Below are 22,693 nucleotides of genomic sequence, written 5' to 3'. Positions count from 1 at the left end.
AATCACCCGGCCCCTTTCCTTAGAACAATTTCACATGACGCAACGGTTGGAGGAAGAGGTTCTCGAGCCTTAGCCGCCGCCGCCATTTTGTGAGCGTTGAGACTGAGTCGCGGCGGCTGAAGGAGCAGCAGCACCGACGGCGCCACCACCACCAGCGGGAGCCGCAGCCCGGAGGATGCGGTAGAGGAGCCCAGCGGCAGCGGCGGGGGGGCGGCATCGCTCGGCGGCGGCGGCGGCAGGGGATCGCGGGGAGGGGGCTCTCGGTCGGTGGGTCGGGTCCTGGTGCGGGCCCCGGTCGGAGGAGCATGTCGGCCCCGGAGAGCAGCGCTGGTAGCAGCGAGGCCCGGGAGGACGCGTGCCGCGATTACCAGTCGTCGCTGGAGGACCTGACGTTCAACAGCAAGCCGCACATCAACATGCTGACCATCTTGGCCGAGGAGAACGTGCCCTTCGCCAAGGACATCGTCTCCCTGATCGAGGCGCAAATCGCCAAGGTTTTTATATTCCACCGACTACTACTCCTACCTATACTGCTGGGGGGGACAGGCCGGGATAGCGGGCTAGGGCGGCCTCGGGGGCCAGGAACAAGGGCATGGGGGCGAGGGCCTGCGGAGGGGCGCGGGCGGAGCCGGGCAGCGGCGGGCTGAGGGGGAGAGGAGGAGGAGGAGGAGGGTAGAGAGGGGGCAGGGGAGCGGAAGCGCAGAGGGGATAAGAGGGGCTAGGAGGCGGGAAGGGGGGCGAGAGCGAGCGAGAGGGAGAGTCTCAGGGGAGGAAAGGAGCTAGGTGTGGTGAGGCTGGTGGCGGGCGGGGGTAGCTGGGCTCGGAGGGGGAGGCAGGGGGCTTCAGGGCCCACGGAGGCAGAGGTGGGGGGCAGGCTAGTGAGGGGCGAGCAGAGAGCAGGTTTTCGGCGGTGCTGGAGGGCGCCCGGGGCTCGGGTGGGGGAGGAAGCGCCCTGGTCGAGGCACTGGGGAGAGGGTCAGGAGGTTGGGGTCGCTGCGGGGAAACAGGTGGAGGGAAACGAGTCCCAGATGGGATCAGGGAGCACGGGGCGAGGCGTCGGGGGCTTCTCCTTTCACTGCTAAGCTTAAAGCTCTTTCTTCTACTCCCTCCCCCCCCCCCATAGGGAGCAGGGGACTCGAGGGAGGGGAACAGCCCCCACACCACCCGGCCACAGAGGAGGGGTGTTCGTAGTAGGGGAGGGTTTGGGACTTGCCCCACCAAAAGCGCTGGGAGGGCAGTGTGGCTCGGGATTTAAGTCCCGTGTAAATACCAGACACAACATGGCGGCCTGGCAGTGACTGGGCAGCAGCATCTCGCCCTTGTAGCCGAGTTTTCCCCTACATGCAGCCAGTATTCAGTGTCTCTAATCTGGTGTCTAAACACTTAGCAGTTTCTACAGTAGACGAGTATTGCGATCACTAGAGAGAGCCTGACTGGGAGGAGAGATTTGTGGAGGTTTTTTTTTTTTTTTGAGTAGTTTAAAGGATTGAAAATAAGGTTGAGTTTATAACATACAAATTATCCACTTTTTAAAGACTAAATAGAATGAGTTTTAAGTATCAGTTATGATTTGGAAGATAAGACTATTTTCCCTGTGCTTACTTGAGACATTAATTGGGGGCCCCTTATCTTTCAGAAAAGTTTGTGGGTGAAAGGTGATAATTTGCTCCGGTTAGAGAAGTGTGTGTGTGGTGGTCATGGGGGTTGTTTTGCTCTGCCTGATTAGAGAAATTTACGTGGGTTTGGGGTAATCTGTTTGGATTTCAGGGGATCTGTGACCTGACTAAAGCATAGTATTGTGTGTGTATTTAATCTATTTTGGCTAGAGAAGTTTATTGGTTGAGGATGGAGAAGAAGAAATTCTCCCTAACTGTAGAAACTGTAGCAGCCTGTAGGATCCTAACATGGCGTCTGAAAGGCACATGATATAAAAAGAAGGGAAAGAGGAGGCTCCCTCTGAGCCCAACCCAGGCAGTTGCTGACATCAGTCAGCCAGAGCATACGGATGGGGGTTTACTGCACCTTTTTAACAGGAGATTTTTATGTGGAAAGGGTTCTTCTTTCAATCCCCCCTATTCCTGCCAGTCACCCCTCCCCCGTTGTTTCCCTTGCTCCCTCTGATATCAGGTGTTCAAAGGCTTTTTTCCTTTGGCTTTAAATCATGGTTTATAATGGTGAGAATTGTACTATTTAATGATGGGGAGGGAAGGATCTCTTAAGTTATTTAATCCATCTTTCTGTCGATGCAGGATGGCTTTTTAGTGTTCCACAGACCTCTTCCAGTTTAGTTTTAAATGCTGCCAGTGGCTGAGTTCGGCCATTCTTTGGGGAGGTGACCTCATAATCTAATAGATCTCACCATTATATCTCTTAAAGGGCAGTGGATGTATATAAAATGATTTGTGATAAATACCAATGCTGTCAAATTTCTTCGTTTTTGGGTGATTTTAGAGCCTGCCCTGAAGTGTGTTTTTTAAAGATGTCTTAAATCCTGTATCAATGGTTAGTTTTGCCTAGTTACTGTTCGTGACTATGGTTATAAAAGGGAAGTTTTTAGTTGTTCCTGGGAAAGTGATCTCCTTTACTAAGCCACTTTTAAAAAGTGTTGCCTGGAGACAGTTTGTTTAGTGTAAAACTGAGTGGTCTGCTTTTCAATTTAATAAATGGTTATGAAATGTGTGACTGGTATTATAAAATTTGTAAATAAAAAGTGTGAAATATGTATTTGTCTTTTTATTTACCATTGTATAGTGCAGAATCTGTTTCCAAGACCCATTTATTTACAACGTTATTTTTTAAACAAAATTTTTCACAAGTTTGTGACTTGGGGTTACCAGATATGATTTTAAGGTTGAAACCCTTTAGGAAACTAATAAAAAGAGCCACACATTTCCAACAATAGCTTTCATACATAATTTGAAAGAACAGTGGGAATTCTGTAATGAAGTCTTTAATATCATGCTGATAAGCTCCGTTAGTCGTCTTCTGTGTTCTGGTGATTACGCTGAGCCTCCCTGCTTTTTGGTTAGTGTCATGTGGGTGTCTGTCTTGTTAGGGGATACTATAGAGACTGCCTGAAAACAAAATACGTTCAAATCTGGGATTCCCTTTTGTGGTTAATGGAGTATGTGCTAGATATCTTGACATAATAAACATTTCCAGAAGTGAAGACTTAAATATTCCAGCCATATTTAAGTCCTGGTTCTTAAAATGTAACACCTGAGTAGCTTATATGTGAAGTGGGGTTTGCTGCTAAACTTATAATTCTATGCGTCATATTTTGAAATAGGCTTCCTTAACAGATTGCAGTGCTTCCATGTGTGATTGATTACTTTTAACAGCCTGATGTATAATGAAGGTGATGGTTAAACTTTTTACAGTGTGTTTGCTACTAAATGGATTCCCCAGCGTCTCAAACTTTAAGCTTAGCTGAGTATAGTGAACTACTTCCATACATTGATGAAATGGAAGAATATAAAATACTATGTCAGTAGCTCTTGGGCATAGGTGCTGGTGAGACAGCTCTGTGTTTCACTAAAAGCTGACTTTGAAAGTCAGTAGCTGTGCACTTGCAGTGTCACTTTTCTTATAACGGAAGGCATTCAGAGCAGCTTAAATAGTGGTTTTAATGTGCCATTGTGCAGACTGTATTAAAGACGAAACCAATATTTACAGGCATTTTACTATTTAGTAGCTTTAGACCCACAGTCTGTTTTCTGAGGCTAGAGAGATGTGTTTATTCTAACACCATTGCATACTAGCTCATTAACAGTGTTCAACATTCAGATTAGAGTAATATATCTGCTGTAAAGCATGCTTCTAATGTGCTGCAATTAGTTTTAGCTATCTTAGGGTGCACTTTTCTATCTTCTAATGTATGAAGATACATCACCTGCCTGTTTTTACTACTTTTGATGTGCACAAAGGCAGTAACCTTCCCCCTAATCAACAAGAAATTCTCGAGTCCTCTTCAGTATTAAGTTTCAGGTCATGGTAATATAATGGAAAGAATTTAATATATTGTAAATGAAGACACATTTAAGGGTGAGAAACTACTGTGATTTACCCATATAAAAATACTGTTGACTCAGTGCCCCTCTATAAGCCACCTTAACTGGGGAGGAATTAAATATAAAACTGTAAAGCAAGAGCACTTCCACACACTTGTCTGGACAGTGGGGTTGTGAAGTAAGGTGTCCTTAATGAATCTACTAGCCTGTCCTGTTTAAAACTAGCCTGTTTAAAACGAGCAGTGAGTTAAGTTATTCTGGTTTTATCCTGAGCTTACCAGATGGTGAATGGGACTTAAGTATTATGAATGGATCTTCTAAGGGGATCACGGTCAACACACAGCTTGTAGTGTTGTCTTTTCTGTTGTCCACTTCAACAAGTCTGTGTACTTGCTGATGCTTTCTGGAACTTTGCTGTGCCATCTGCTTGTGAAGGCCAATGGTGGGCATTAAAATCATTTTGATTTGGCCCAGTAGTGCTTCATTTACATTAGAAGTTGCTCTAGCAGTCCAGCGTCACCACACTTTTATCGCACAAGCTTGGTACAAGTCTTGAGTATGAAATTAAAAAAAAAAAAGCAAACCTCCTCTTGTAACAAAGGCGTGTCCAGAGTATGAAGACTCCCTTCCCTGAAAATCGTGGTTGCAGTTTATGAGCTCGTCTGTACTCTTACCCGGTCAAGTCCATGACTGAATTTTGTTTGGATGTAGAACTTTGTTTGAACTGTGCATTTTGAATGCATTATAAATCTGACTGTCGATATCGCAAGTGCCAAGAGAGAATGGGACTCCTTGCTCCGTTTCTTTGGATTACAATGAAATAACTGTGATCTATTCTGCGTGTAGTTTACAAAAAGACTGTGACACTCAACATAAAACCTACATCTACAGAAGTTCACTAATTTGGGCTTTTTGCCGGAAGTCTGACTTGTGTTCTGTGAAATCCAGAAAAACTGCATTCAAGGAGGTTTGAATTATAAATAACTTATAGAAGTTCCTTCAGTTGCTAACGATGGTTTCCTGCTAACTTAAAATTACTTTCTCAATGGGTTTTGAAAGGTTACACTCAGTACACTAGCAGCAATATTGTCTTGTGGGCTTCTTTTTTTTTTTTTTTTGTTTTTTGCCCAAAGCTTTCATACACAAACAGAATAACCTAAGATATTACTACTTTTTTTGTGGTAGACACACTGCCTGGTACTTTGAACTGAGTATCGATTTTCCAGTTTAAGTTTTTGTAAAAAACAAAAAATCCCAAGCAAATCCCTTGGTGTTTATAGTGGCAACCAAAAGAGAGGTCTGTATTTCTGGGATCGGTAATCCCTTTATTTAAAAAACTTAAAGTATATTTTTGTTGTACTAAACTTCTCAGTTTCTTCTTATTACTCCAGGCTCCTGCATCAGAGAAGCTCCCAGTTATGTACCTTATGGATTCCATTGTCAAGAATGTGGGAAGAGAATATCTTACTGCATTTACTAAAAACCTAGTTGCAACATTTATTTGTGTATTTGAAAAGGTATATACACTTTCAGAAAAGTTCTGTATTCTAAGCAAAATTTGTTCCTGGTAAAATAAATATATGCTTTCAGTTCTGGGTTTTCTTGGGTGGTGAATTATAAGAGATGACTTTCTTAAATCTTAGTACTGTTATGTATAATGTGAAAGGATATTTGTGCTGCTGTCAAGCATGTAAGTTCTGTGTTAGCTGAAAGCCACAAAGTTGCATTTAATTAAGTTCATAAACTTCTTTAGTCTTTCTTTCCAGGCAAGATTTAATAACAATTTTTCATTAATAGTTGCTTACCTGGAAGGACTTTTTGTAATGTATAGACTGATTAATTATGAATTGTTGATTTTTTTTAAAGATAGTTAATAGTCTTTATGCCAAGACTATACTGAGACTCAGTTTCTTCTTGTGGGTCTCTCAGCTCTTGTCTCTCTCATGTAGTTAATTAGGTTAGTCTAAATTACTTTATTTGTAATGTGACAGAATGAGTGTTTCAACTGTGAAGTCTGAAAATCACTGACACCTGGTATTCTTCTGGTGGTCTGTGATTTAAAAAAATGCTAGGGGGAAAGACTCTTAGACTGTATTGCTGTATGATGTTACAAATAAGTGTTTAATATCGCTCAACATGGAGAACTGCTGCCAAACCTTTTCATTCATCTTTTTGTTCTTAATCTTTAAACCCAGTGAAGTAATTGTGCTTAGTCCTTAGTAAGAAAGGCAAATCAAAGTCCAGTTTTTGAAAGACTGGACTTGAATGGGTTTAAGTTGGATAAACAAAATGAAGGGTTAAATTCTGTGGTTTCCTATATGCCATGATAAGAAAGTGGCATCTCATGAATGAGATGAGAGGATCTTTTGCATATTTATCTATCTCCACATATCAGTGAGGATCTGAGATCTCAGTATGCTTTATGTATGGTTTTCAGATGTGAAATGGGTGACTAATTAGGGAATAGATTGTAATAATGAACACAAAGTTCAAACTCCTCTGTGTTAAAATAGGTAGATAAGTAGAAGTTCTACTTGTTTTTTTCAGTATTATATTGTGAATGTTCATTCACTGAGTTGCATTTAACTTTCTTGCAGCTGGAGCTCTGGGTAATAATTTTTTGAGTTTTGTAGGTTAATGGTCTACTAAGCTAAGTAGAGTGTTTTATGCTTATTTAACGTGTATATACAAAGTAGCAGTCACTTCTGCTAGCTTAGTTGGTGGTGATACAAGACACAAGTTGAATTTCATTGTTCACGTTGTTACAAATTTTGTTTTATCAGTAAATGGTCACTAAGGTATCTTTAAATGCTTAAGTCAGATACTTTTGCGCAGTCATTTCATCAGCTTCTGCAGTGAGCTTCATACCCTTTTGTTGAAATTTGGATAGAACCCCCTCCAAGATAGCTATGTACTAATTGATTTTATTGAAGTACCTATTAAAAAAACAAACAAACAATGTTTCTAGACTATTGCAAGTCTTGCTGTAATAACTTAAAAATAAAACTGCAGCAAAAAGCTTTTAAGGGCCAATATTTAATGACTGATTTAGCATATTGACACTAGCCAGCTGCATATGTTGTGTCATTTATTTATTTTTTAAGTTAAACAGTTGGGTTATCAGGTGAATTAGAAATTTACTCTAAAGCAAAATTTAACTTACTTTCATGAGATAATTCAAGCTAATAGTTAATGAAAGGATAAAATAGGGACTAGATCTACAAGGGCACTTCATAGACAGGTGTAATTTTGCAGTTGAACTGAAATATAATTGGCTTAATTTTACCTAATACCCTTTTTGTTGTATTTACTGGAAAAAGTTGTTCAGTGACTGAACAGGCGAACAACATACTCTGTTTTTGTTCTGTGATTCATCGTTCTCTGATTTGCTGGTGATATCCTATTGTCTTAAAGGCTGTTGCCTTCAAGTATTTTTGTTACTGTGTTTTTTCACAGAAAATGGGCAAGTAAAATGAGAATTTTGATAATGGAAAAGTTGAAAGAAAATTCTGATAATGATAATATACAATAAAACCTTCAAGTGGCCTTGAAACAACAATTCACATTGACACTTCTATTATTGATTCTGTTGGTATAGATGTATGAATCGTAAAGTACATCAGCACTATTTATAAATTCTGCATAGCCAGTTGGATGTGTTAAAATCGCAAACTATTGATATGAATATAAAATAACTAAAATAAGTTACAGAAAAGTGTAAAAAGTTGTTTTATATTAACTTAACAAGCCATAGAATTGTTTTATTGTTTTAGGTGGATGAAAATACTAGGAAAAGTTTATTTAAATTACGCTCCACATGGGATGATATTTTTCCTTTGAAGAAACTATATGCCCTTGATGTCAGAGTCAACTCATTAGATCCTGCTTGGCCAATTAAACCTCTGCCCCCAAATGTGAATACTTCTAGCATCCATGTGAATCCTAAGTTTTTAAATAAATCGGTAAGTTTTCACGTCTACTGTATGAGCAGATGGTAATACATGTAGTTTTCATTGCTTGTATACTGCTTTTTGACAATTAAGTATATTAAGAAAGAAGTATCTGACCTTTATAAACAGGTAAGGTGAATTTCTGAATTCAGGATATTTGCTGGGCTTGGTTTTTACATTTCAAAGCTGTATTTTAGGTTTCTGAACTTCAGTGATTTTATATTAAATGATGTGCTGTAACTTTCACAGTGGACAGATTGTAGTGGAGCAAAATTTTAAAATATTTGGTTATATTTTGCATTTAAAATGCAATGTATAACTTCATTACAAACTAAATCCCACTACTGGATCATGATAGCAGTCAAAGGAGATGGAATTAGTTGATTCCATCAAGACTTAAATGTAACTGTCTTTGTTTTGATTTTAGCCAGAGGAATCTACTGCACCTACCTCTGCTGTCACTTCTGGTGCCTCAACTCCTCCAGCTGTTCCTGAAATACAAAAGAATTTGACACAGGAGCAACTGATCAGGCAACAATTGCTTGCAAAGCAAAAACAGTTGTTAGAACTTCAGCAGAAAAAATTAGAGCTGGAGCTGGAACAGACTAAAGCACAGTTGGTGAGTAGGGTAGTTGATGGGCCTTTCGTAGGTGGTTTTTTTTCTTGCAGTTTCTTTTGAATAGCACCTTAACTATACTGCTAACTGCAGTAAATTAATTTTTTCTTAATTCTAGACAAATGTAGCTATTTTAGGATTAGAACAATGCAAGTTGATCTTGAGCTCTAAAACAATATTAACTGAAAATCTCACCAATTTTAATAAAAACTGAATCCAAAAAGTGAAGCTCTTGGGTTATTTTTTGTTTTAACTTCGGCTCTCCAAAATGATGCCTGTCTGTGATCCTAATCTTCCACCTCTTCTCATGGCTCACAGCAAGCCAGACTTTTTCAGTTATCTTTGCTCTGATTTTTCTGAGAAAGGCTAACATTTTGCTAGGATGAGGAATCTTGATCCTTGGAACTATAAAGTGAATTTCCTCATCGGGTCAAATTTGTTAAATCTGAAAGTGGCAGTTAAGCAATGTTATTTCATGTTTGTAATTGAAAGTCTTGTTGTATTGATAGTTGTAAAAACATCTTGACGGTGTAAAAATATGAAACTAAAGCACCTTGAAAGTCTAGAAATAGGAAAAATAGATATGTGGCAGCTTAGTTGCCTTGAGCATGTGGAGTATATTAAAAACTAATGCTGTAGTGCAAACATGCACTTAAGTCATGTTTTGTAGCATTGACTTTGCATTATGTTTGAACTTGATCTTTTGTAATGGTACTTCATTATTTTAACACCTGTAATTAGCAATTAACAGGTCACTGAGTTAAACCAGTTCAATTTTTTAAGTGTATCTTTTGAGACATTTCCATTTATAGATTTGGCTTGAAGTCACAGAAAATGAACATCACCGGACAGGAGTTATCAAGCAGTTTAATGCTGTTTTTTTTTCTTTTTCAGGCTGTTTCTCTTAGTGTTCAACAAGGATCATCTACTATAGCTTCAGTTCCAGCACCTTCCAAGCAACATGTGTCTCAAACACCTCATATGGCAGTTAAACCTCCTCATCAGACGTCTGTGCAATCTGAAAAAAACAAACCATCCCCAAGTCCTCCACTTCATGATATCAAAATAGTAAACAGGGATCCTCGACTTAATAGGATGGCTCAACATTCTTCTCATGCTAAAGATCAGTCTCATAGGAAAGAATTTCCACCAAACGCAACCAATCAATCTGATACTAAGGCAAGCAAAACAGCTCAGGCTGAAAAACAGAACTCATCAAAGCAAGAAAAATTGAAAGCAAGTGAAAAAACACTGAAGAAAGAACTTGATCAGTCAGAAGCAAAATCTAAATCACCATCACCTTTGAAAAATAAGCTACCCAGTACTAAAGATACTAAAACCCAGGAATGTGAAAGCACAAAAGTATCTGAAATCAGTAAACGGGATCCAAGATTGAAAAAACATCTTCAAGAAAAGCCAGAAGGCAAAGAGGATGAGGTGAAAGAGAAGAAGAAAAATACAGAGAAAAAAGAAAAAGAGGAACATAAGACATGTGAACATAGACCTGTAGGCAGCAGAAATAAAGTAATTAATGGTGTTGTTCAGAAACAAGATACGGCTACAGAGGAGTCAGAAAAACAGGGTGGAAAACAGGGGAGATCAAGTAATAGAAAACGCTCACGATCACGCTCTCCTAAATCACGGTCACCATCTACGCATTCTCCAAAAAGAAGAGATAGAAGATCACCCAAACGAAGACTTAGGAGTTTATCTCCCACTTCATCAACTCCTAAAATTGGAAAGATACGTCAGATAGGTCCTAAGCAGTCTCATGTTGAAGAATGTGCACAAACAGCAAGAGATGAAAGAAATTCTAATAAACGAAACCTTAAACAAGAGGTGCGAGATCCAAGGAGAGTGAAAAAAGCTCAAGAAGATAGGCCCCAAGAGACAGCAAGCCAGCATTCTGCAAAAGCCTCTCCTGATCCAAAGGAGAATGCAGAAAACTGGCAAGGATCCAAATCAGGCAAGAGGTGGAAATCTGGTTGGGAAGAAAATAAAAAGTAAGTTACCAGCTTTTAAGCAATTTCTGCCTGAAGTCAGTGGAAATTTTCCTGCTGACTTCAGTATGCTCAGGTTTGGGAGGCAATGTTCAGATTGTCAAAATTAATCATTCAGATTATTAGCTTCTTTTAATAATGGAATATGGAAATTATGTATATTTAGATTCTGATGTGATTGTGATGTTTTGCCATAGTCAGTTTTAATTGGAATGTAATAGATATGTCCTGAATAAAGGAATAGTTAGTTTTAAATGTGTTCTTGCTTTCAGCTCACAACAGAACGAAGAACACCAAGCACTTGGTAAATCCCCTCACCAAAGACACCGGGAAAATTGGGCTGCTAGTAAAGGAATTTTGTCACCCCGAGCACCAAAGCAGCAGCACCGGTTAAGTGTGGATGCCAATTTACAGATTCCCAAAGAATTGACATCTGCAAGCAAGAGAGAATTACTTAAAAAGGTAATACTGATTAATTTGTATTTGTAGAAGTGTCCTGGATATAGTTGTGTTTTTCTTTTTCAGAAGTCTAAACTTTAATTTTAATATTACAGGCAAATGAACGCTTAGCATCTGGTGAGATAACACAAGATGAGTTCCTTGTTGTAGCTCATCAGATCCGACAGCTGTTCCAGTATCAGGAAGGAAAGCACAGATGCAATGTGTGGGATAGCCCTACAGAAGAAAAATGTGGTTTGAAAAAGAAACCTCTTCTGTCTGATGCAGAATTAACATATTATGAACACAAAGCGAAATTGAAGAGAACCCAAGTACAGCATTCATTGTCGAGACTTGATCTGTTAGATCCCGATGATATTTTAGATTATCATATACCTGATGCATTGCTTTCTGGAATAGAATGTGAGCAAGCCAAAGCTAAGCGTGGAGTACAGTTTGACAGAAAAGAACCATTTGGAGAAAGATCCCGGCGACATTCTCCTGTAAGTGGCAGTAATAGACCTTTTCCTGATAATCTTTCGCCACTTGAGAGTCGACGAAGACTTGAGGAACAAAATGCTGCTAAAGGAGCAAGAAGTTCTAAAAATTTTGATCCTTACGACAGCTGGGGAGAATCAGATGAGTTTAGAGAAGCTCTCAGACAACAGGGGAAGAGCACACCGGAGTTCCAGAAAATAGATGGTGATGCAATCTGCAGATTTGATAATCGTGAAGAAAGACAGCTTCTTGGGAAAGCTGGTATGTATTTTTGCTTTATTTTAGTGCTGTTAAGTAATTTGCAGCATTTCAGCAAGTGATTATCGTTTTTGTTTGTTTGTTTAGGTGTTCGAGAGGAACCAAGGTCCCCATTCAGTTTCAAGAGAGCGAGGTATGAAGATCCAGACAAAGCACCGTTTTCAGAGAGTCCAGGATCAAGATTTGGAGGCATTGAAGTAAAGCAGAGAATAAGTGCACTGATGGAAGACAGGCCTCTCTTTGATGGCTCACCTAGACAACCTGCTGCAAGGGTTGCGGTAGATGGACCAGGAAGTCCTTTTGTTGATGGTCCTGCTGCTGGTTCAAATTCTAGAATTGATGGGCCACCTGGACAGGCTGCTATGAGATTTGAGGGGCCTCTGGTAGGGGGAGGTGCCTCTCAATTTGATGGACCACTGGCAGGAGCAGGGGGAGCTGGAGCCCTAAGATTTGATGGGCCACCAGGGCAGCTGGCAGGTGCCCTCAGGTTTGAAGGACCCCCGGGACAGGTTGGTGGAGGAGGTCCCTTGAGGTTTGAGGGACCCCTCGGGCAGATAGGTGGTCCTTTGCGTTTTGAGGGGCCAGCAGGACAGCCTGTAGGTGGTCCTAGATTTGAAGGACCTGGAGTTGGTCTGAGGTTTGAGGGGCCCCGTGGTCAAATTTCAGGTGGTCTCAGGTTTGAGGGACCCCATGGTCAACCTCTGGGGCCTCGAGGTCAACCAGGGGGTGGTCTCAGGTTTGAGGGACCCCATGGTCAGCCCTTGGGGCCTCATGGTCAACCAGGGGGTGGTCTCAGGTTTGAGGGGCCACACTTACAACCATTGGGGCCCCATGGTCAACCTGGAGGTGGCCTCAGATTCGAGGGGCCACATGGTCAGCCTGTGGGACCACATGGACCATCAGGTGGTGGACTTAGATTTGAGGGGCCACATGGACCATCAGGTGGTGGGCTCAGATTGGAAGGACCAGGGGTAGGTCCTAGGTTAATTGATGGGCCAGCACATCAAGGAGGGGGTGGTCTTAGATTTGAAGGTCCTCTGGGTCGAACTGGTCCAAGATTTGATGGCTGTCATTCAGCTGGCTTTGATGGTCAACCTGGACAGCTACCTCTTCTGCAAAGATTTGATGGAATTCATGGACAACCTGGCCCAAGATTTGAAAGAGCACCTGGCCAACAGACACAACCACGATTTGAAACAGCCATACCTCAAAGATTTGATGGTCCTCACCAGCAACCCTCAAGGTTTGACTTGCCGCTTGGCCTTCAAGGTGCACGTTTTGAAAATGTAGCTAACCATCCTGCCTCTAGACTAGAATTGCCACCGTATGGACAAAGTGGTCCGTTTGGTGAACATCCCAGCCAGGGCTACAATGGACCATCTCATGGGATGCAGTTCCAGAGACCTGAAATATTTGATGGTTCTCCAGGACCAAATTTCAATGGGCCAGCTGGCCCAGGAGCACAGAATTTCCCATTGAGAGCATCTGGACATTATTTTGATGAAAAAAGTCTTCAGGGTCCTCAATATGGAAACTTCAATAATATGTCAGTGGGAAATAATCAGGTAAGACTTGATTGTGCAAAATAAGGTAGTCTGATGAAGTATTTTTGTATAGAGAGTAGTAGTTATTTTTCCCCCTAAAACAAGATTTTTCTGATAAGTGGGGAGACTGGGAGCCAGTTTCAGACTAAAAAATATGCTTGTTAAGTAGTTAGATTATTTAAGGAGGTTATACACTGCTAGTTTTTGAAAAATAAAAAAATAGAGAAATTTGAGGGGAAAAAAAGGATTTTTACAGTCATCATTTTGTAGCTGAGAAGATAACTTGAGGAAATTAGTCTGTATTTTCAACTGAGAAACAAAACTGTGATTGAAAGTCTGGTATTTTCATTAAATTTACACAAAATGAATTCTCTGTAAAGCATGGAAGATGATATAATTGTGGATATACATGATTAATTTGTCAGGTGTAGAATTACAGTGGACCAAAATAATTGTTACCTTTTTGGAGCTGTTAGTATTGGTGATAAGACTTATGAGAGATTCGTAATTTGGGGGAGTCGGGAAAGATTTGGACATTGTTGAACTACACTTTTTCAAAATGTTCTCTGTACCAGAATGCTTTGAGTTCAGTTGTCTTTGCTATTGCTTCTCAGAAATGCCCTGTTCAGAAGGGGGAAATGATGCTGAATGTCAATGAAAAGCATGTCATTCCTTTCAGTTGATTACAGATGGAGTTTTTATTGGGCATTTTTCATTTGGGGGATAATAATTAAATCAAATATGAAGAATGAACTGAACATAAGCCAGTTGTGTCCTGCTAACTTCTAGAGGGATAAAATTTTAAACAATTTAAACTTCTTTGCAAACTGACTGCTTTTGGATATACTAAAAAGAATACTTTTACTAGAAATGTGATCTAAAAATTATTTCTCCATCTGGAGTTTGCTGCAGCTAGTTTGTTGAAAACATCCTCTTTTCAGGATGCTTTTGGTATAGTGGATACTATTTCAATTATTAGATAAGAAGGAATATCTGTTTACTGAATAGTAGCATTTATTGATGGACAGTCACCAGATTCCAATTTCTTTCTGATGCACTCTCCTTTGGTGAAAAGGAAGAGCTTAAAAGAAAGTAATGTGTTCAGAAAATGTGATTGGAATTTGAAGGCTGGATAGATAGAAGTATTTTTATTTAAATGTTAAACAAAACAAATGTTCTCTGAATTTTTTCTGATGGGAAATGAGAACTAGAGAAAGGTTATGAGCTCATTTGTAGACGTTTCAATGCTAAACTGACATGGTACCCTCCTGGAAAGAGTTTAATATATCTAAAATTATTGAGAAATATCTAGAAGTTAATGATAACTTGATTATAATTTGTTTTTAATTTTATCATGCAAACAGTACATAAATATTTACTTTTACAGGTGTCTCTCATGTCTGCTCAACCAGGACCTTATGGCCAAGGTCAACAGTATTTACCAAATCCTGGAAGCTTTGTACAGAACCCAGCAGGTGTGTACCAAAATAATGAAATAACCTTTTTATTTCTTTTCGACTGTTCTGTTTATTAGTGACCATAAAAATAAGCATTCTGTACTGTCCTGGTGTACAAATTCTGTGTGGACTAAAGGAAGCCTTGACACTTAACGAGGTGCTAGTAGATGTGGTTTCTGTAGTATGAATTTCTGTAGGGGTTTCCCTCAAACACTGAAGGCTTTCATTAGTTTTCATTAACCATATGGTTTGGGGTATATAGTTGGGCTGAAAAAAAATCTGGTCTGCTTTTGAGAGGGCAGGAAGGGATCAGTCCGTAGGACTGACTTGCATTTGCCAGGCTATATAAAACTTATCAGTACCTGAATGGTTAGTAATGAAAAGCTTCTACAATGTCATGAATTATTAAAAGCAGGTGATCAAGTAGATTAGTCCTCATAAATATTTTAAGCATAAAGTGAGAAAGTACTACATTTCAAAAAAACAGTATTCAGTAGAAATTTGTGTACAAAGAGCCAGCATAGATGGTACTTAAATACTTCCATTATAAAGGAAGCTGCTGCAAGGGAAGAAAAAAATTGGGAGAAGCAGGAGGCAGAGAGAGGTGTGTCGTGAAGTATGTTGGTGGAAGTGAAGGAAATTTTTGAATCTAACCTTTTGTCACCATGAATGTTGATGTTTTTTCCCTAGGAGCCCTTCCACATTCATACCCTGATAACCACCTTGGCCAGCTTGATGTCAATGAATTGTTTGCTAAACTGTTGTCAACAGGAATCCTCAAACTGTCAAAAACTGATTCCACGTCAGCACGTATGTAGATCCATTATGTTCTAACTACTCAGTTTATGCATAACCTAAGTGAAAAACTAAGTAGAAGACCTTTCAAGAACTCTTAGGGCTTTTTTATAACTAAACTTTTTTCTTTGTATGTGATGCATGTCATGAAGTAAACTCTTAACTTTTAAAATGTATGCTGTAGTTTAATTTGTACATTTAAGCTGTACAAAGCAGTGAGTTGCATCTTTGGCGCTGTTCCTTAGTAAATTGCACTTGATTATAATCAGATTCTTGTCAGTTTCTGAAATGCCTCTTTCTCTAAATACTGAATATTAAAGCCAAAGACTTAGGCAAAGGTATCGAAACACTATTTTCCTAAACTCAGGCTGTAAAAAACTAATTGCATTTTGTATGCTTTTTATAATGTTAGAAGGTGAGACTGATTCAGCTATTATTATGCACTTATATTTTAACATAGATCGTTTGCATTGATATTTCAATAAAAATAACTTTCAGGAGTACTTCATTTCTTTGCGATAATGTACTGAAGTTTTGATAAAATTGTAATTGTCTCTTTATGTTTTCTAGAAGTGAATGAAACGTCAGCCCAGCCAGCTGCTGAAGAGGAGGATGATGATCAAGACCAGAGTGAAGATCAAGATGTCCCAGACCTCACTAACTTTACAGTTGAAGAACTCAGACAGTGCGTATAGTAGCATGATCTTACAGTGCAGTAAGAACAATGATGTGGTAATATCTGTGTAGTTAATCCAAGACAGCTGAGAGCTCTTAAAAGATTAAATGTCACTTTGTGGCTGATACAAGAAGACCTGCAGTTTTTGCTTCTGTTGTTAGCCTAGCAGAATTTGAGGGAGGAAAAAGAGGGAAAATCAACCTGAGTAATCTATTTTTATCCAAGATTCATGACGTGATTTAATCAGCAAGGTTATAGAAATTGAAGTCAGTGTTACTTCCTTTGCTACTACCAGTGTTACTACCTTTGGGGTAGTTTGCAAAGCTGACTCAATGCTGGCATTACTATAGTATGCACTATTTAGACCCTTGGAGCTGGTAGATATAAACCTAAGACATGCTGGCATGTTTCTCATGAACAGTTAATGTGAGACCATTTTGTTACATGAGTGCTTTCAATTGATCGTATTTTGCAAAACAGGAAGAATTCAGCTATATTGCATGCTTTAACCTTCATCCTTTTTTTTCTACTGTTGCAATCATTTGAAGCAACTTACTGAGGAACTTCTTACCTGTTTCTTTTCAAAAAAAAGTTAAGACTTTTTTTTTCTTTTTGTAGGCGTTATGATAGTGTTATAAATCGACTGTACACTGGAATTCAGTGTTACTCATGTGGAATGAGATTTACTACTTCACAGACAGATGTTTATGCAGATCACTTAGATTGGCATTATCGCCAAAACCGCACAGAAAAGGATGTTAGCAGAAAAGTTACACACAGAAGGTGGTACTACAGTTTAACAGTAAGTAATACAATATGTGTTTTGATAAATTACAGGCCAGATTCTGTGCTTTATGTATGTGCTGTAGGATTGCAGTTGAATCTCGAGTTACATCATCACAGGAGTTTGTCTTTAATAAACAATGCTGTTTAGATATTTCAAATAGTTTTCATAAATGACAGTCAAAACACAAAAGGTGGACATGTGAGCAATAAGCAGTTTAAACTATTAGTATTTTTGGTAGTACTGAGAATGGAATGGAAATTGAAAGATAGTGATCTTTCTGGAGAAACTTTTTAAACAGTGTAATGCTGTGAAAAAATGTACATTGTGTAATGCTGCATATGTGATGAGCATTTCAATTTTTAATGAAGAGACTCATTACGTATGCTACCTTTTGGATGTGATTTTTTTTTTTTTAAGCTTTACATTTTAAACGTGGATTTGTGGCTATTTGTCCATGTCTGAGTGTGAATGAAAAATTTCCCTTAGGACTGGATTGAATTTGAAGAAATAGCTGATCTAGAGGAACGTGCAAAAAGCCAGTTTTTTGAAAAAGCTCATGAAGAGGTGGTGTTGAAGACACAAGAAGCTGCAAAAGAGAAAGAGTTTCAGAGTGTCCCTGCTGGACCAGCTGGAGCAGATGAGGTATGTTTCAGCTTGCCTTCATTAGCCCAGATAGTGAGAATGATCTAATACTTTAAAGAACTTTACAACATTCTTTTATACAGTGTGTTATTTATAGTCTGAAGTTCTGTTCTTGGACCTCTGTGCAGCCACTTCATAGATTTTTTTTTTAATATTCGTGTATGTAATGGTTGTTTCCCAGTAGCAGATAGTGGTATAAATTGCCAGTAGTTTAAAAACAAAACAAAATGACAACAACAAAACACCTATTGATATTCCATCTTTATAGCAAAACTGGAATTGGAAATGCGTGTTAATTTACTGATTGTAACCATAGGAAGAGTAAATTGAACAAGTGAATTGGAAATGGTCCTTTGTGGTTCAAATAATTCTTACCTGGTTTGTTACCTTTTACGTATTTTTTTTTTCAGTAGAAGGTAGGCATTAGGACAAAGAAGTATGTCAGTCTTTTGACTTGAAAATAACCAGTAGATATGTATTTTATTAGATGAATTGGTATAGTAATCAAATATGAGTATTGACAGAATTTCAGCATAGTTTTACATGCTAACCCTATACGAAACTAGCTATCAAGCCTTGAAGGCCTTTGTTTTAATTTTGGAAGAACGTACCTCTTGTGCCTTGTTTTCAGAGTTGATCATATGGCAGAGAAAGTATTAAAGATGTTAATATTTCAAGCAAAAGTTCTCCCTTTTTAGCTTGAAACTCAAAGTTGAGTTAGGGGTAAGAGTGAAGATAATGCCATAAATAAAATTAACTCAGTCCCTGTACTGGATTGTGTTACCTGGCAGAAAAAGGGCGTTAGATAGTTACCAAGTGTTTTGCAGGGACTTCCTAGCTGAAAGGTCAAAGCTTGCTGTTCCCAAGTGACAGCTGTCTGCTGTCTCTGATGATGATTGTTATTGAGTCTGCAAACTATACTCAAAATAATTTTGCATTAATACATGTTTAATAAAGTTACTTTTAGAATGTGGAGGCAATATCATGTTGTAGGTCAATATATTTATCTTATTTTAAAAGAGGTTTATTTGATTGTCATTAGTCACATTCTTAAAGTTGATGTGTTTGGTATATTATTAAAATCACCTTTATATCTCTATTACTTTAACTTTTCAGAGCTGTGAAATTTGCCAAGAGCAATTTGAACAGTATTGGGATGAGGAAGAGGAAGAGTGGCATCTGAAGAATGCTATTAGAGTAGATGAAAAGGTAATCTGATTTTATTATGTGATACTTGTTTAGAATAAAAAAAATTAGAAGAATTGTGTCAAGAAAATGGGAGGGGAAAGTGATTTTCATTCTCAGTGGATTCTCTTGATGGTTTTGCTGGCCTCCAAGTGCACCAATATCTCAACATTTTGAAATGCATGAAATCTTGACCCCATTAGCATAGACTCACTGGGGTTTCCTCATGCTGCCTTGCTAAAAGAAAGATGAATGTCTGCATATATGGATGTAGATATTGGTTCTATTAATTCTAAATACAACTGTAGACAAATTCTTAACACTTACCAGGCTTTTGTATAACTTTTCCTACATAAGCACACACACAATCTTTTCCCAGTTAGTTATGTCTGACTGTTATACTTTGCCTACTCATACCATTGTTTTTCTAGAGGGAGTATATTATGTGATCAAAACTGTTCTGTTCATGACCAGTGCTTCTACTATAAAATAAATATATATTTAAATGTATAACAATTCTTTTTCAGATTTACCATCCCTCATGTTACGAAGATTACCAAAATGTAAGTGAATCCTTTATATGTTTTCTGAAGCATTTTGAGTTGGCTTTGCTTGATTTCTGGCTTTGCAGGGAGTAAATGTATTCAGAATATACTACCCATTTCTGTTGCATATGACTACACAAAGAATTGAGGGCCCCAGGCATGGCAAGTTTGTAATATAGAATTATCTAAGATGTATTTCTTGTTGTGATGTAGCATGTCAGTTTGTGTGTCACACACAACTAAAGAGAAACCATGGCTTGAAAACATATCTGAATTTATTGTTGAGTAAAGTGCTTAATCTTAGGAATTTGCAAAATGGAATAAATGGATGTTTGTGTGTGTATGTGTTAAATTTTTAATGATTTGAGAGTTATAATACTTCTGGGCATAGCTGGGAATGTTTTATGGTAATGTGCTAAGTGTTTCATCCCTACTTGGATGATATCTTTTCAAAATAATTGTAAAGTAATTCTGTTAGAGTAAACTGGCTTTCTCAAGGTCTGGATAGAGTAGAAGTTTGGATTTTGAATGCCTGATTATCAACTTGCTGTTCACATTTTGAAAATTACTATAAAGTTACAAATAGTTGTTTTAATGGTGTGTTAATGCTACAATAACTTTCATTTTGCAGACATCCTCATTTGATTGCACACCATCTCCCAGCAAGACTCCTGTAGAAAATCCACTAAATATTATGTTGAACATTGTTAAACAAGAAACACAAGAATCCTGCGACTCTCCTAAAGTCAAAGAAGAACCTGATGACACCCCTACTACCTGTGCAGAAGAGAGCACACCTGCATCTACAGATATTAAAACAGAACCTGATAAGGTTGAATCTGTTTAAATAAACTGAGGTATGATGGGTTTTTTTGTTTGTTTTTGTTTTTTTTTACAGAACAGAAGAGCTGCTGTGTTGACTCTGGAAGGCAAATACTTTTTATATGAAATAAAAATGTTTAGCTGAGGCAGGGCCTCAGCTACTGTTTGGTTAATAAATACATTTTTGTATTTGAATTTTTATTGCCTGCACAGTTTCAGGTGTCATTGTGTGAAAGTTCTGTAGATGCGTGAAAATTTAATGGAATGAAATTGTATATGTAAAAATGTACAATTTTCACTTGTGGAAATGTAAATTATAAATAAAAGATATTTTTGCTATATATGGAGTGTAATGTTTATGCACACCATCAAATGAAGACAGTGTTTCTGTACTTTTTTCAGTTTAAATGGATTTAAAACGACCTCAGTTTTAGACCTCTTGCTCAACAAGATTCAGAAAAATGAAAGCAAATAACTTCCTTCCATTATCTCATATGTGGGTTATCAAGGGAAGCAATGCAGGAACTTTTTCAGACAGCCCGCCCTAGATTTCTTTTCTTATTAAATTTATTTGAAAAAACTTACATACATATCCAGATATTAAATACATAACCAAAAAGACAGTTCTGGGTAGAAGGGAAAAATTAACAAAGCAACCAGAGTGCTTGATTGTGAACACAAGTGCCAACAAACATTCAATTAACAAACCAGGATGCCTGGTAGTTGAGACATTTTAAATGATTTTTTCCGTTAGTCACATAAGAATTTAATATAGCTGAACAAAGTTTTCTTTAAGTTACAGGGGGAAATGAATGTAAGAATGCTCATTTGAAACATGGTTAACATTTTTTTGTTGGTTATGACTGGACTTAGATGGTAAACCAGATATCCTGAGATGTTAATATTTCTTAAATGTAATAAATGAAATGAAGCATATATTTGAGTGTGAATCTCTTCCTTCCAGTAATGGGCTTGTGTGGCTGGCATGTTTGTGGGATTGGAAATAAATGGACATACAGTGTGTATCTTAGGACAATATACACTTCAAGTTTTATTCCCTCTGGCAGGTGTATAATGCATAGTTTTAAAGCTGCTAGGAGCAAGACTTAAAACACTAAAATTCAGAGAGTAATGTCACAGTGCTGGTATATTACTCTTTGCAGTGAGGATATTTGGGAGATCAGAATTCACCCTTTTGTGTATGATATAAGTAAAAATAATAAGCTGTGATTATGCTGTGTTCGTTGCAGCACTGTTCTTTCCATCTTCACAACCAGGCTTAAAGCAGTAAGCAGTTTTTAAGATGTTAATAGTTCCTTGACTCTTAATAATAAGTATTAAAGACCCCAGATACTTGACAATAACCATAGTTATGTAGCACTTCTGTGGTACTGAAGTGATTCTCTAAGTGTCAGTCTTGAAGGCAGTCTGGCTGTGTTGTGTAGCTGTCCCCTCTAGAGCTGTGAAAATGCTTTCCTCTCCATCCGGTGCCGGGGTGTGTGTACGGGGAAGTCTGCTGGTGGGCCTTGCTTCATTTTCTCTGCTGTGAGGGTGGAGTGTAGTGGGAATAGATGAGCTTCCCTGTCACCATTCCCTTCTAGAGACGCCGGATCAGATAGTCCTGCTTTCAGCCCTCTAAAATCCTGTTGGAGCAAAAGATTTAAAATGTGTTAGGTTTTTTTGGTTTGTTTTGATATATTACCTAGAAAGTGTTCAAACTCAATTTATACAGAAATTTTACTAATAAAAATGTTGACTGCAGGCTTGAGCCTGCAGTGAATACTGTAACAAAATGTGCTTTTTACCTGCAATAGCCTTAAAGTGTGCACATAAACTCTCAGTGGCTTCACATTCTTTAGTTTTCAAACACATTATTTATGGGTAGCTTCCTTCTCATCAGTAATATTAATTTACTTATAGGTATATGATTATATGGAACTAAGGATTCATGGGTTAAATCTGTTGTTAGAAAGATGTCCGTTTTCTCTAAGCAGAAGTCTTCAAATCCAACCCAGCTTTAGGAGACTGCCATAGGGCCTTACACCAAAGATTTTTTTTTTCCTTGGGAATATCCATGGGGGGGACAGGCCACATGGATGCACAGGTGTATGTCCCACTGCCCTTAGTTTACCTACCAGCTGTAGGTGTCTGTATGTTGTATTCATTACCTCTAATTCTGCTTTTCAGCCCTTAATCTTTATGTTCATGATTTCTTTTATTCTTTCCCCCTTGTGTAATCCTTGAGAGTTATTTTTAAGGATCTCTGGATACCAATCCATGCTTTTTCAGTTGTGCCTCATTCTCCCAAGTTTTTGAAGCCCAGTTTGGGGCTTTGGAGGCTACGCTTGCTGCCCTCCAATGCACACCGTGTGGATTCTGCCCTGGGGAAGATATGGGCTGCAGGAAAGTTTCCTTTCTCTAGCTCCCCTAATCCCACGCGTGCTGCAGGAGACTTTGCAGATCCTGCTAA

At 38.5% G+C, this 22,693-nt stretch overlaps 2 protein-coding genes across 5 annotated transcripts in view; one reads left to right on the top strand and one right to left on the bottom strand.

The window, feature by feature from the left end:
• Positions 1–241: 241 nt before the first annotated feature.
• PCF11 (PCF11 cleavage and polyadenylation factor subunit) lies at positions 242–20,564 on the top strand. 2 transcript variants are annotated; one of them, XM_067316240.1, is made up of 16 exons: positions 242–494; positions 5,402–5,527; positions 7,784–7,972; positions 8,388–8,579; positions 9,471–10,579; positions 10,849–11,038; positions 11,131–11,773; positions 11,858–13,335; positions 14,702–14,789; positions 15,462–15,581; positions 16,140–16,251; positions 16,861–17,044; positions 17,516–17,671; positions 18,788–18,880; positions 19,384–19,419; positions 20,033–20,564. In XM_067316240.1, exons 1-16 carry the CDS (start codon positions 306–308, stop codon positions 20,246–20,248), a joined length of 5,121 nt encoding a protein of 1,706 aa, XP_067172341.1. In that variant the 5' UTR covers positions 242–305; the 3' UTR covers positions 20,249–20,564. The 2 variants fall into 2 exon arrangements, with proteins under 2 accessions (XP_067172341.1, XP_067172272.1); XM_067316171.1 differs by having other exon boundaries at positions 16,137–16,251.
• Positions 20,301–22,693, bottom strand: part of CCDC90B (coiled-coil domain containing 90B) — a 35,716-nt gene continuing 33,323 nt past the window's right edge. For 2 of the 3 annotated variants that reach the window (XM_067316828.1, XM_067316960.1), the window contains one exon: positions 20,301–21,866. In XM_067316828.1, coding sequence (XP_067172929.1) covers positions 21,678–21,866 — 189 coding nt within the window. In that variant the 3' untranslated portion in view covers positions 20,301–21,677. The remainder of the gene's footprint in view (positions 21,867–22,693) is intronic. The other variant, XR_010887081.1, reaches the window with a different exon arrangement.

The sequence above is a fragment of the Apteryx mantelli genome, chromosome 1 (assembly GCF_036417845.1).
Source record: "Apteryx mantelli isolate bAptMan1 chromosome 1, bAptMan1.hap1, whole genome shotgun sequence".
Classification (NCBI taxonomy): Eukaryota; Metazoa; Chordata; class Aves; order Apterygiformes; family Apterygidae; genus Apteryx; species Apteryx mantelli.
The sequence above is the reverse complement of the archived record's forward strand: the minus strand, read 5'-3'. Positions and strand labels throughout refer to the sequence as shown.

Bases quoted from the DNA above. Each gene is read 5' to 3' on its own strand.
- PCF11 (XM_067316171.1), top strand. From the start codon at position 306: ATGTCGGCCCCGGAGAGCAGCGCTGGTAGCAGCGAGGCCCGGGAGGAC. The intron at 8,580-9,470 runs GTGAGTAGGGTA...TTTCTTTTTCAG, and splicing joins AACAGACTAAAGCACAGTTG to GCTGTTTCTCTTAGTGTTCA. The intron at 11,039-11,130 runs GTAATACTGATT...TTAATATTACAG, and splicing joins AGAGAGAATTACTTAAAAAG to GCAAATGAACGCTTAGCATC.